At 35.7% G+C, this 15008-nt stretch overlaps 1 protein-coding gene across 1 annotated transcript; it reads left to right on the forward strand.

Annotated features, from left to right (window-relative positions):
- The first annotated feature begins 881 nt into the window (after nucleotides 1-881).
- Nucleotides 882-12220, forward strand: LOC132626038 (DNA (cytosine-5)-methyltransferase CMT3-like). Its single transcript, XM_060340755.1, has 21 exons — nucleotides 882-1341; nucleotides 4729-4769; nucleotides 4893-4992; nucleotides 5345-5452; nucleotides 5535-5654; nucleotides 6006-6105; nucleotides 6418-6590; nucleotides 6941-7006; nucleotides 7083-7343; nucleotides 7516-7574; nucleotides 7661-7727; nucleotides 7821-8150; nucleotides 8229-8297; nucleotides 8378-8464; nucleotides 8572-8659; nucleotides 9709-9797; nucleotides 9884-9988; nucleotides 10063-10106; nucleotides 10206-10275; nucleotides 10367-10470; nucleotides 11767-12220. The coding sequence occupies exons 1-21, from the start codon at nucleotides 958-960 to the stop codon at nucleotides 11936-11938; spliced, it is 2637 nt and encodes an 878-aa protein (XP_060196738.1). The 5' UTR covers nucleotides 882-957; the 3' UTR covers nucleotides 11939-12220.
- The last annotated feature ends 2788 nt before the right edge of the window (nucleotides 12221-15008 follow it).

Consider the following 15008-nt stretch of genomic DNA (forward strand, 5'->3'; position numbering starts at 1 on the left):
CTTATCAAACACACGGGATACAGCTAGTAATCACTAACCGGTTCCCGCGTTGATTGATCATCCCAAAATAATTCAACATCCTTAAATTTCAAATTTTACGCCAATTCCTAAAAAGAAAAAAACCCTCCATATATATTTGTATACCCCAACAACACAATAGTAACTCTCAAGCTTTCCATACTTTCTCACTCTCCATTGAAATAAAATAAAAGAAAATTATTCCAGAAAAAATAAATAATTCTCATGGCCAAATGAGTTATAAATATAAGAAAATAAATTATTTATCAAACAACACACGACACAGTCACACAGCTAATCACTAACCGGACGTGACGCCACAAAATCTAATCCACTTCCGAAAAATGCCTTCCAATCCGGTTCCCGCTTTTCTTTAAATTTCAATATTAACCATTAAATTTCAAATTTTCACCAAGTCCCAAAAAAACATTCCTTCCATCTTAAAATATTTATTGCATTTTTATTTATATGCCCATTAAAAAAATATTTATAAGAGTAGCATTTTAACTATTTACATATTTATCATATTTTCTCTTCAATAAATATTTACTCCACGAATGATGAAATCTCTTAAATATTGATATGTGAATTGTGAACTTCTCACAAAATCAGCCTATAAATGTAATTAATTCAAGTATAAAATGGGAAAAAGCTACTCCTTCTGTTTCAATTTATACGATACACTTTTCTTTCTATTCTATCAACAAAAAAATGATATACAATATTTCTTTATTTGAGAAACAATTAAACTAACTATATAACATAAATTAAAACGGAATAACTGTTTAATTTTACCTCGGATAAATAAAAATAAATATTTTTGAGTTTTGAGAGGGAGGGAGTGCTACCAATATATATCCCCTACAACACAATACATCTCACGCTTTCGGTACTTTTTCTTTCGCTCTTCACTGGAGCGCACCCAAATTCCTCAACACAATGCCGAGCAAACGTAAAGGTTCTTTTTCTTTGGCTAAGTCACCGGAATCATCAGATTCCACTACTTCACAGTTAAAAAAGAAGAGCAAACGTAAACCTTCTTCTACTTCAACGACGGTAAATGAGAAAACAGAGCAACATGCAGTTGTTGAGAAAGCTACCTTAGCTGCTGCTTCTCCAGTTGAGTGTGAGGATGAGATTATAGTAGATGATGATGATGAAGATGAGGAATCAGTATGTGAGAGCTCCAACGATGAATCGTCTCCTAAGAATAAGGTGAGACGAGCTGTGCAGGCGAATGAGGAGCAGGAATGTGAGTTTTCTGGTGAAGCTGTAACGGAGGCACAAGCGAAGCAGCAATATCCTCATCGCTACATTACAAAGGTATTACTGTACTTTTTAATGAACAAGGTTACGTGTATATATAGATAGATAGTTTGACAATGCTGTTCGTATTACAGTACTACTCTCTTCATTTCATTTTTTTTTATATTTTTCACTTTTTGAGATTCAAACTATTTATTATTTGACTTTAATTTTTTCATATGTTTTTTTAAAAATATTTTAAATGATTAATTATGGCGACTGATAATATATATTTTTTTATATAATTTCCAAATATGTAACAACAACAACAACAACCCAGTGAAATCCCACATCTTGGGGTCTGGGGAGGTTAGAATGTACGCAGACCTTATTCCTACCAAGGCAGGATGACTGTTTCCGAGAGACCCTCGGCTCAATAGAAGCATAAAAAGAGAGTCAGATAAGGTTAAAAGATTCAAAATGATATTGCAATGACATAATGCAAGCGACACAGTAAAACAGGATAATCAAGGAATTCAAAGCGATATGGAAATGCAAATAACGAAAGCGGCACAGATAAAATAGAGTAATCAAAGTACAGAAAGTAGCAAATAATAACATAAATCAGAGCACAAGAAATTATAATGTGCTAATGCGCCTACTAATAAGGAAAGATAACGAGACTTATATTAAAGCCTTCTACCCTAATGTGGGTCCTCCACACCTTCCTATCTAAGGTCATGTCCTCGGTAAGCTGTAACTGCGTCATGTCCTGTCTAATCACCTTTCCCCAATATTTCTTTGGCCTACCCCTACCTCTTCTGAAACCATCCATGGCTAACCTCTCACACCTCCGCACTGGGGCATCTATGTCTCTCCTCTTCACATGCTCAAACCATCTCAGTCGCATTTCCCGCATCTTGTCTTCCACCTAGGCCACTCCCACCTTATCCCGAATAGCCTCATTTCTAATCCTGTCGCTCCTAGTGTGCCCACACATCCATCTCAACATTCTCATCTCGGCAACTTTCATCTTTTGAACGTGAGAGATCTTAACTGGCCAACACTCCGCCCCATACAACATAGCCGGTCTAACCACCACTCTGTAGAACTTGCCCTTCAGTTGTGGTGGCACCTTCTTGTCACATAGCACTCCTGAAGCTAGCCTCCATTTCATCCACCCTACCCCAAATATGTAAATTTTATTAAAAAAATTTAAAGAAGCTTTACTCTCGAAAAGTGAAAAGTGTAAAACAAATTGTGATGTCAGTATTGACTACTTGATGAAATAGGAGTAAAGTTTGTGTACATTCTGTTGCTGTTGTTGTTGTTGTTATGTGAGAGAACTTATGAACACTATTCCAGTATTAATAGGATATCAATGAAGTTAAGTATATATGGATAGTTTAGCTTTTCAATATTTTTTTTATTTCAGTTTATGATTTTTCTATATTTGGAAATCCTGTGCTTTCATTGCACAATATTAGAAAGGTTTACTTTTGCATTGCATATTACTGTTTGTATTACAGTTCTTATTTTTTTCTCCTAATTTTTGTGAGAGAACTTATGAACATTATTACAGTATTAATAGGATATTAATGAAGTTACAGTCTTACAGATATATAGGTTCATCTTACAAAGTGGGGTCTCGAATGGTAGAGTACACGCAGACCTTACTTTTACCTTAGGTAGAGAGTCGGTTTCCGAGAGACCATTGGCTCAAAGAAAGAAGAAAAAGAGGCAGTAGCATCAAACAAAAACAATAGCAATATAATAATGTAACTGAGGTTAAAGAAATAACATCTAGTAATAACAACAACAACAAGCCCATTATAATACCACCATGTGGGGTCTCGGGAGGTTAGAGTGTACGCAGACCTAACCCCCACCTTGAAGGTAGGGCGGCTGTAATAGAAATCTAAGAATAAGAGAATACAAGAATAATGTTTTGACATTTTGGGTGTGCTTGGTGTGAAGGAAAATACAACAACAACATACCCAGTGAAATCCCACAATGTGAAGTCTGAGGTAGGTTGTACGCAGACCTTACCTCTACCTTGAGAAGGACAATCAACAACAAATATTAACAGAAATCGAAAGGCAAGAAACTGCAAGAGTAATACTACGACTACTAGTGTTATCCCAAGAAAATGTTTTTGATTTTAGAGAAAATGTTTTAAAAATATTTTCCTCCATACCAAACACTCTTTAAAACAGCTTCAAACGTTCTACAGCTACATGAATTTTATAGCATGGTTAAGATCATAATTTTTTTTTTCTTTAGTTTTGTGTTAAGTCAAATAAGTTCACCTAAACTTAACCTGATATTTTCTACCACAATCAAATATTTTAATATTTCCTTCAACAATTTAATGTTTTCTTTCTTTGATGAATATTCTATTTAATTTAATTTAGTAGTAGTTTAAATCACATGTTTGTCAAACATCACCATGTAAAATGAAATATAGAGAGTATTTGTTTTAATAAACAAATGTCCTATTTTCCTAAATCTTGAGGATAGAATTACCTAGTACTTACCTGTGAAGGATAATACTTGGTGGAATAGTTGATGTGCATCCAATTGACCCCAAACATTTTTATTATCAAACAAAAAACAACAATAGCAAACCCATTATAATTCCATGAGCGGGGTCTGTGGAAGGTAGTATGTATGCAAACCTTAATCCTACTTTGTGAAGGTATAGATGTTATTTCTAATAGACCCTCAACTCAAAGACAAAGGAAAATAAGGAAGGGAAAGCATGCAAGAGCAATTTTGGACGCATAAAATGCGGAAGTGAAGAAACCATGGCAAATAGTAAGGAAAGCATTACATAACATTCTGAAATAAAGGAACAATAATCACAGCTAAATTATATGATAGTTGAAGTACAAGAAACAACAAATAATTATCAAAAATCAAAGAACAAGAAATTATGAGAATAACACTAAAACTGCTGGACGCAAATACGGTGCTCCAAACTATCACCTATCCCCAATACTATTGTGGCCTCCATCTGCCGCCCCTCCTTGCACCCACTATTGCCAACCTCTTACACCTCCTTAATGGGGGCATATGTACATCTTCTCTTTACATGCCCGAACTAGGGGTGCTTATCAATCGATTCGATTTGGTTTTGTGTATTATCGGTTCAGTTTATCTGTTTCCGATTTGTACGCTAAACTGATAACCAAATCAATAAGATATTCATTATCGGTTTTTGGTTAATTGGTTTAGGGTCCTTAACAGTTCGGTTTTTGGGTCTAACTGATAAGAAAATGCTTTAACTTGAAGAATGCAACAATAGAAAACAAAAATACTTAGCATCTTGAAATATTAATCAAGACAACATTATGAATAAAGTGTACTGCTTAGTGCCATGTGCTTATTGGTAACATTTCTTGTTGTTGTTTTAGTTGTTATTTAACATTAATATAATACTTTATTATTTTACTGATGAGCAGGATCAGGTGAAGTCAAATGTTGCAGCTATGAACTTAAATTGGTAAGTTTGCAAAGGCTAAAGAAAGTTGTGCATTGCACAATAGAATTTCCCTCTCTTTTAGTTTCATCTAGTTTATATTGGTGCCATTTGATATTTATGCTATATATGTTGTACTTTGTCCAGTCAAGATGATTCCGACCAATTAATCCAGGCTAAGAACCATTTTACCCAGGCATTGGTTGACAATCAGCTTTATAAACTCGGGGATGATGCGTATGTAAAGGTGAATGCTACAATTAAGTATAGTTAGTCTTTGGGTTCGGAATTGACTACACCTTGAAAAATAACTATCTCTACCACATTACCTTCTTGTTCTTCTTTTTTTTTTTTTTTTTGGATTTTCTAGAATCTAATTGATTTTTTTTTACCATTTTGATAAGTCTAATTTTTTGCAAAAGAAGTTTTCCTTCCACAAGTTATTTGTGAAAATAAATTACATCTATACCTTAAAGCAGGAAAACCTCCATAATTACATGCATTAAATCTCCCTAACGGTTCTTTCTAATTAGAGGTATATGATCATTTGATATGAAGATCAATAATTGTTTTTTCCTTTTTTTTTTTTAATTATATAGGCTGCAGATGGTGAAGATGATTACATATGCAAGATTGTTGAATTTTTTCAAGGTGTTGATGGTACAAAGTATTTTACTGCTCAATGGTTTTACAGAGCCAAGGATACTGTAAGAAAATACCTAACTTATGAGGCTAGTTCTTCTCATCATCACAATATTTTGGTGCCTGTAACCTTTGTTCTTTCATCAGGTAATTAAAGCTCTTGACCAATTTATCGACAACAAGCGTGTATTCCTATCAGAAGTGAAGGATGACAACCCTCTAGATTGCCTTGTAAAGAAAATCAAGATTGTTCCGATATCCTCAAATGTAAGCACTTAATGATAGAGCGGGTTAGGTTAGAGTTCCACATTTGTTTGGGAATGGACTGGTGGGCTGCTTATATGGACTTGGGTAATCCTTTCCTCATGAGCTAGAACCAAGTGCCATATCTTTACATGGTATTAGAGCTAGTTCCTTCACCATTTGAGACCCCATATTGTATTGTCCACGCTCCAGTTGGGCTTGGGTGTGAAGGGATGGTGGGGGTGTCAGAGTGGGTTAGTGTCCCACATTGATTGGGAATAGATTGGTGGTCTGCTTATATGGTGTTGAGCAATCTTCTCCTTATGAGCTAGCTTTTGGGGAGCAACACTAATGTGTGTTGGATATTGTTTGTAGGTAAGCTTACAGTTGAAGGAAAGCTTGAGATCAGAATCTGACTATTACTATGACATGAAGTACCTGCTTCCATACTCATCCTTTATTAGCTTACCATCAGGTATTTTCATAAAGTGTACTTTTCATGAACAAAATAACTAAAGTCCATTGTTTTCTTAAAGGTACATTTGATTTAACAAAACAAAATATCTCAATTTTTCTTTTTTTTCCTCCAATCAATACTTAATCAAATTTTCTATGCAGAACACTATTTAATTTGTTGACATTATTAATTAATCTTTAATAGATAGTCTTTTGATTCTTCTCACCAACCAAAACTTGAAAATAGTTTTTGAAGAAAGCATTTTCCTTTTTTCCGAAGACGTCTATTAGTTATTTCTCTGAAATAGTAGGGACTGTACTATCTTTGCAGATGTTTCAAGTCCTGATAGTGAATCAGATTCTACCATATCAAGCGACAGTGATATTGCAGAGGTTAATGAACAGAAGCAAGAAAAGAAGCTCTTGGATCTCTATTCAGGTTGTGGAGGAATGTCCACTGGGCTGTGCTTGGGTGCTGACAATTGCGGTGTTAAACTTGTCACAGTATGTTCTATTATCCAATATGGTTGGTTTGTCCTTTCTCCAGTTTTGTGTTTGTTTTTGTTGAATTAGGTAACCACCTTATCTAAAACTTTAAATTATTAGAGATGACACTTTTATTTACTTAAATGTGTAATCAATACACCCCTTCACATATGCGCCCAGTTTTCTGATGGGCCAAGCTTGTGGAAAGACCAAGTTTTGAAGAGTGATAAAGAGATTTGATTGCATCACCTTTACTGTTTTGTATCATGTCAAAGTGTGTGACTATTCTATCCAAAAGCTTAAGCTATCATAAAAGGAATACTTCGATTTAATTTGCTGTCTTAACAGTTTATATATCTTGACTGCAGAAATGGGCTGTTGACCTAAATCGATATGCTTGTGATAGCTTGAAAGTGAACCACCCGGAGACAGAGGTAATGACTGATGGGACGATATGTTTATCTATCTTCTTTTTGTTCTCTGATTGAAGAAATTTTATGGGTTTTGTAGGTCAGGAATGAGGCTGCCTCAGATTTCTTATTGCTTTTGAAAGAGTGGGAGCAGCTTTGTGCATCCTGCTCCTTGTTGAAAAGCAATACCCCACCACACCCGTTGCTGAAAGTTGAGGATGAGGAGGAAGACAATGATGGTGGAGATGAGGATGAGGGATCTGGTGATGTGGAAGAAGGTGAAATTTTTGAGGTGCAAGAGATTTCAGAAGTTTGCTATGGAGACCCAAAGGAAATAAAGAAGCCTGGCCTTTACTTTAAGGTATTTATTCACCATATCTGGAAGCTTTTGCATCCTAACTTGCCTACTATACCAATAACTCTTCGGTATATATTTTATAGACTACTACTGGTGAACAACACAAGACTTTGTATACAAGTTAATGTGTTTTCTGTTTGTTCCTCATATCACTTCACTTACGTATTGTGACTAGGTAAGTTGGAAGGGTTATGGCCCAGATGAAGACACTTGGGAGCCAATAGAGGGCTTAGAGTATGATTTCCAAACTAAGCAACAAATTGTGAATCCATGTTCTGCATTATTTATATATTTATCTAATGCTTGTTATATGCTTATAGTGGTTGCCAAAAGAAAATAAAGGACTTTGTGACCAAGGGCTTCAAAACAAGTGTTTTGCCATTGCCTGTAAGTTACCTTCCTTTGCTTCTTTCTATCTCTTGTAGTTCTGGATCTCCAGGATATGAATTTAGCTTTCTGATTTTGATCGGCTATAATTAGGGGGAAGTTGATGCCATATGTGGAGGCCCTCCTTGCCAGGGCATAAGTGGGTTTAATCGTTTTAGAGATAAGCAGAATCCATTACAAGATCCGAAAAATAAACAACTTGAAGTATTCATGGGCATTGTGGAGTTCTTGAAACCAAGGTTCGTGTTAATGGAAAATGTGGTGGACATGGTCAAGTTTGCAGATGGTTTCCTGGGAAGATATGCATTGAGCAGGCTTGTTGGAATGAACTATCAAGCACGGATGGGAATGATGGTAGCTGGGGCGTATGGACTTCCACAATTTCGTATGCGTGTCTTTACGTGGGGTGCTCTTTCTTCAGAGGTAATAAAAACAGTTATTCTTATATGTTTTTTTCTTGCTCTTCTCTGTGCTCACCTTAAGTCTCTTATTGTCCTCCAGAAATTGCCACAATATCCGTTGCCGACACATAATGTTGCTGTGAGACGTGGCGTTCCCACAGAATTTGAGGTACCCCACCGAATTTATTATAATGCCGCATAATCTTTCATATTGCTATTGGCTGAATGCGATTTTGAATCTGAATACAGTTAAATGCAGTAGCATATGAAGAGGGCCCGAAGGTCAAGCTAAAGAAAGAACTTTTTCTTGAGGATGCCCTTTCAGATCTTCCTCCTGTATGTAATAGACAATGAATTTGCTTAAAAGATGGACTTCCAATCAGTTCAACATAACCTTGATATGGCTGTGTTCCTTTCTTTATGCAAATAATTTTGATTTTTAGGTGGAAAATAATGAGCCAAGGGATGAAATGCCATATACTGATGAGCCCAAATCTGACTTTCAACGTTTCATAAGATTAACGAGGGACGGTAAGTTGATTTATCTTGGTAGTATTGTGTCTGAATAAATTGCTTAACTGCAATATTATTTTGCTGTAGTGTTCAAGTCAACTAGTGTGCACCTGGACTATTTCACCACCAACTCATTATTGGGTATCTTCCCAATAAAGTTTGGCAAACGAGAAGAAATCATTTGTTTCTACTAGTATTTAAACCATGTCTCGGTTTTTATCCACTTCATTGTCTTTTAGACCACTCTTTGGTGCACAATAATATATATTTCCTTAATAGATTGTGATTAGGAGCAGTAGTATCAATATGCGGTTAGATATATTAGATTTTATGCTAAAGTTATTCACTGTGCATCACATATTAGTCTCTTGATAAAATGCTACTTCTATATTGGTCTCGTTCTTGCCCCTTAGGCATTGATCAATGACTTCTATACCTTATATCACATGTACCTAAAATTCTCGAGTCAAAACCAGATATACGATGCATAATAGCCTAGGAAGTTTCATTAGTTATGCGCTTGGAATCGTTAATTTAATGTGAAAGCTTGTAAATTTTCCTAGATATGCCTGGTATGTGCCCAAAGATGTCGTTAATGATATCTTAATTTTATTCCTAGATCACCATTTAAGTTTTATTATTCATATTTTAAATTTTCTCCTTGAATTGTGCTTAGTTACCAGTTGATTTTTTAATTCTTTCTTATTTCATTTTTAATATTTTCTTATATAATATCTTTGTCACACATTGAATAATATTTACATGTTCTTTAATTTTTTTTAATTAGTGTATGTAAAATAAAAATGACCAAATTTTGGAACTACACTTGTGTATCCAGACATGACATAACAATATGACAAACAGACAAGTCATTGTAGTTACTATACTCTCCTAGTAATTACAGTGTGATTTCCAATCAGGCCCTAAAAGTCATACCGTTTAAATATTGGAACTTTCCATTGTGTAATTAGGTATTTCCTGAAATAGCTAAATACGTCTAGACCTTCAGATACGTTGAATAGTGGTTTAAGCCTTTTTTATATTTTCTTTGCATTTTTATATCATAGGTACATTGGGTACTGTTTTGTATGATCATCGGCCTCTTAAGTTAAATGAAGATGACTATCAGCGTGTATGTCAAATTCCCAAGCGAAAGGTAATATACACTGTTGTTTCCTGCTATTTGTGGTTTTGATATGAGTAAATCCTTTGGGTTGTTGATTCCTTCTTCCATGATTATAGGGTGCGAACTTCAGGGACTTGCCCGGGGTTCGTGTTCGTGCTGACAATATTGTTGAATGGGATCCGGATGTGGAAAGAGTAAAACTTACTTCGGGAAAGCCTTTGGTATGATTTGCTTTTTGTGCTACCATATCATTTTGATGGTTGTTTTTATTTCTTATGATTCTTCAACTTCACAGGTCCCTGACTACGCGATGACTTTTGTTCGTGGTACTTCACCAAAGTAATGATACAATGTTCTCCTAATTTGATTTAGCTTGCACTACTACCCCTGACCCACCATAATCGTTCTATTGTTGTCATGGTATTTGATATTATGCAGGCCTTTTGGTCGTTTATGGTGGGACGAAATAGTTTCAACAATTGTTACAAGAGCACAGCCCCACAATCGGGTACCTTTGCCTTTGCAAGTTGTCTCAAAATTACACTTGTGCATCTTTACTTGGTATAGCCTGATGCTTGTTGTTCTTGACCCCCTTTCAGGCCGTATTACATCCATTGCAGGACAGAGTGCTTACTATCCGTGAAAATGCACGGCTGCAAGGTTTCCCTGATTACTACAAATTGACAGGACCAATAAAAGAAAGGTAACATTTTTATCATAATAGTGACCAGTTGATGGTGTATTTGTGTGATCTATTTATTTTTTTGGGCATTACATAACACAAAGCTGCATAACAGCTTGCTTTTTCAAAAGAAAACAAGACACAGTATCACATTCTAGCCAAAAACTGCCATATGAGAGGCTCACCTCCTAGGGAGGGTATCCTCATTAGAAAACTAAAGTCTGCAGGTAATTTCTCATTGCTCCAGTTACTGTCACATTGCATATGCAGGCTATCTCTTTAGCCAATGCAATAGAATCCCTTTCAACTTTATCAAACACCATGGTATTCCTCTCAGTCCAGATAGTATAAATTGCTTCAGTGTAGATCTGCTTCATCACCCTAGCCTTCCTGGAGTTCCCTTCGGTAGCTTGTTAGACGTGAGGTTCCTGCAACCAAGTTAGAAGTCTCATCCTGAGCAGAACTAGTTTCTGGCGTACTCTGCATAACACACAAGTAGGATCCACATTGATGCCCCTTTTTGCAAAATTATCTACAGTATCCACGTGGCCATGTAAATATATCCAGAGAGTAAAAATAGATTTTGGTCTGGTTGCATTCTTGCACTTGAGATACTTCCAGTCCATCTTGGGGTAGGCCCTAAAGATTGCTTGTAGAATTGCCTAATCAGACTGCTTAGAGTGGCCATCAATTTGCATCTGCCTGACTTACTCCCTTGCCTCAAACACCTTCTCGAGCATCCAGCTAGCCTGCGTTGTATGATCTATTTATCGACTTCCATAAAAAACAATTAGCTCACCAGATGATATATTTATTATATGTAATGTTCTCCCTCTGTCCCAATTTCTGTGAATGCTTTCTTTTTTAGTATGTCCCAAAAATGTCACCGTTTCCATATTAGAAATAATTTAACTTTAAAGTTTGCATTTTACCCTTAATGATATGATGTATAACCACACAAATATCTAAAGGTTGTTCAAAATCACATGTTTCAAATGTCTTCCTTTCTTAAACTTTATGCCCGTCAGACGGTACCACATAAAGCGGGACGAGGGAGTAGAATATAATCTAATCAGCTTATAGTTTTGAAGACTCTTAACGGATGTAAAGAGGTTCATTTGAGTTGTTTGGTTGGATGCAAATCTAATCTTATGCTATATCAGCATGTAATTTTGACATTTTCCACAAATTCTATTCGGGAATGAGGCGTAGTTGTTTTGACATGTTATCTCGTTATGGAACATTGTAGACTTGAAAATCTATAGCAACATTCTTTTTATTGCAGGGTTTGACTTGAACTCATTTCATGTTTCTTAGGTACATACAAGTAGGAAATGCAGTGGCAGTACCAGTGGCCCGGGCTTTAGGGTATTCTTTAGCATTGGCACTGAAAGGATTATCAGGAGAGAAACCGTTACTGTCATTGCCACCTAATTTTCCATGTCTAGAAGAACTGGTCTCCAATGAGGAGTCTCTAGATAAACTGTAATTATCTGACCATCACACAAGCTATTCACCCCTTGGAAGAATTTGGGGCTGATCATTCCAATTTCAATCATTCATTAGTTTACTTCAAGCAGTTGTTGCAATGCAAGTTCTGCATTAACATTATGTTTTTCTTAGTTGCTACATTAAGCCAATGGAGAGACTGGAAAAAGAATTAGTTTTTGTACGTATAATTTATTGCTACATTCAGATTGGGAACAAAGTGAGTCTGATGTAGTTCGAGGTGACATTAGTAGAATTGGACCACACTATGCTTCAGCTCAAAGTGGTCAGTGATGGTGGGCTTGATGTTTTCCTGTCACATTCTCCAGATTTGGTCTGGTAACCTCTTATCATATTCCCTTTCACTGTTTTGTGCTATCTCAATAGGTGGTTGAAGTAATGTATCGACAAGTTATAAAATGATGAGATTTAGTAGCGACTAGAGTTTTAAAAGGCGTTTTCGGGGCGAGCCCTGGGGCGGGGCGTACCAAAAATGCCCCGGGGTGATGGGTCGGAGCGAAAGTTTCCAAAGGCGTACGCCTAGCAATTCGGGGCGTTTGGGGCGAGTTTTTTTTGTTGGGGCGTAAGCTTAAAAAATTTCTTCAAACTAAAACGAAATTTGTTAAATAAGTCTTTAATACAATGCCCAAATTTTCAAAAGTCAACATGTAATTACTCAAATGTTATAAAAAGGAATTGAAACATTAAATTTAAAAGTCAAGACCTTTTTTTATTGCTAGAATGCCTAATATATATTCTTTTCCAATTATTTATCTTGTCTTCTACTATCTCAAAAAAGTAATGAGCAGTCACTTGTACTTGTAAGTAACATATAATAGATTGTTCTAATTAGTTTTTTTGTGGGGGTGGAGCATATATATATATATATCACTTATTTATAGTTTTCTTCAATTTTTTACGCTATTTCACCTATTTAAAAGTATTTACTATAATTATATCATTTTATAAAATACTAAAAATTAAAATCCCATGGGGCTTACGCCTCACTGAGGCAGACGTAAAACGTCCCGCCTTACGCCCTCGCCTTTTAAAACACTGGTAGCGACCCACAAAGACTTGTTATTAACTGTCATCCAGATTAAGCAAATACTAATTAATTATTCTAGAGATTTCCCTTAAAAGTTTTGTATCTACGTATACTACTGCGAAAATATAATGTAAGCAAGTAAATTGAACAAACATAAGTCTTTTAGGTTGATGAAATCAATTTGAGGATTGACTACATAGCTATGAGTCAACTAACAATCCCGTTGTGCGTCTACTTAAATTGACTAATTGCATTATTTGGTTTATTATTTGACAGGTTTAATTTTGCTTGTAAGAATCTTTGAGTTTCTACTCGCCGATTCAAATTAATCTAATGTCTATATTTTTATGGAATTAGAACTAACTAGAATGCATTAACGGATTACTAATTAAGCGCGGTGATTGAAATTTTGCTTATTCTAATAGCGAATTTGTTCCTTTAATGTCTGGCTTCAAGAAATTGCCAATTCAATCTTATTGTGTTCAAGAATTCTCATCTTCAAGTTCAATTCAAGAATCGTAAATAGTGTTCAATTAGATGGCGGTCAAATAAATAGTTAGGTGAAGAATTGAAAAATAAATTAACAATAGTCAATTCAATCTTCAAACATAGTGTTCATGTAAAACCCATAGCCCTGGAGCTAAGAAATCTAGTTTTGCATAGTCATGACAACAATCACATTAAACGTCCAAAATCATAAAATTACAAGTGAATGATGAAAAAAAAAAAACTCTCTGACTTCGTGCTCCCAAGAGCTCCTGCAGTGTCCTTGCCTTCAAATTGGTCGAACTCCCCTGAATAAGTAGGCTGTGAGGCTTTTATATGCAGTGGAAATGTCTAGGACAAATTTCCCTCGTGTGTCACAAGGCGTCTGAAGCACAGGCCATCTAAACTACCCAGGTGCGCGATGAGCTTGCGACGCTTGGCCATTGCAGGGGGTTCAACTACACTGAGTTCAACTAAGAATCCTAAAAGGCTAAACCCCTAACGTGTTCCCTAACGTGTAAATCTTGGATTCGCTTCTGTCCCCACGTGGTTGCGCGGACCTTCCATGGTTATCTTCAAGTGGTGTGTTCAGTCATGTGGCACATAGCCTGTCGCATGTTTGCCATTTTGCTCCAACTTCAACATTTTCGCTCCAAATCGTGCACTTTCACTACATTTTACTCCAGATGTTCCCTACACATAAAAAAACCACAATTAGGCTCAATACTTTATGATTCACGCTTCAAACGCCAATAAAGCGCTAAAATGTGAGGCAAAAGATATTGGAATACGGATACTTGCAGCCAAACATCAACTTTATGTCTTAGTTTAATGCGAACATTGGGGGGAAATATTTTCTTAGGATCCGTTTGGCCATAAGAATTATTCACTTTTTTTTAAAATTAGTGTTTGGCCATAAAAATTCCAAATACAACTTGAAGTTATATTTGGGATTTGAAAAACTTGTTTTTCAAGTTTTTCACCTTTTTTACAACCATAACAAGCACATTTCAACAAAAAAAAAAATATTATGCAAAAATTATGGCCAAACACAACTCCAACTCCAAAATTCAAAAAAAAAAAATGAAAAAATTTTTAGTTTCTATGGGCAAACGCCTACTTAGTTGTGTTTTTTTTTTTTTTTTTTTTCGAATTTGCCACCCGATGTTCTTACCGATTTTGGAATCCTTCTAATCCAAATTCATTTTTCTCTTTAACGGTAAAATACTCTCTATCAGAATGCAATTTCATTCCCAAAGTTTGAACAAATTCTTTTTTCACCACATCCCACAACAACGACGTAACCCATCTTGTGTGCCCCTAAAATGATTCTTCCCTATCTCTAATCATTTATTGGTTATTGACAAAGATAGAAAAGTCCACATTTCAAAGCACCATGTTTCCACCACACGCCAAGTTGAAAAGGTCGACCTTTTTTTCACGTGAGAAGGTTCCTCTTATACAACCTGTACTACATTATACTATTCCTAACGCAAAAGAAAAATCATTTCTACACATTACACCACTATGTACTTAC

Source organism: Lycium barbarum, chromosome 2 (genome assembly GCF_019175385.1).
Source record: "Lycium barbarum isolate Lr01 chromosome 2, ASM1917538v2, whole genome shotgun sequence".
In the NCBI taxonomy this organism is placed as follows: Eukaryota; Viridiplantae; Streptophyta; class Magnoliopsida; order Solanales; family Solanaceae; genus Lycium; species Lycium barbarum.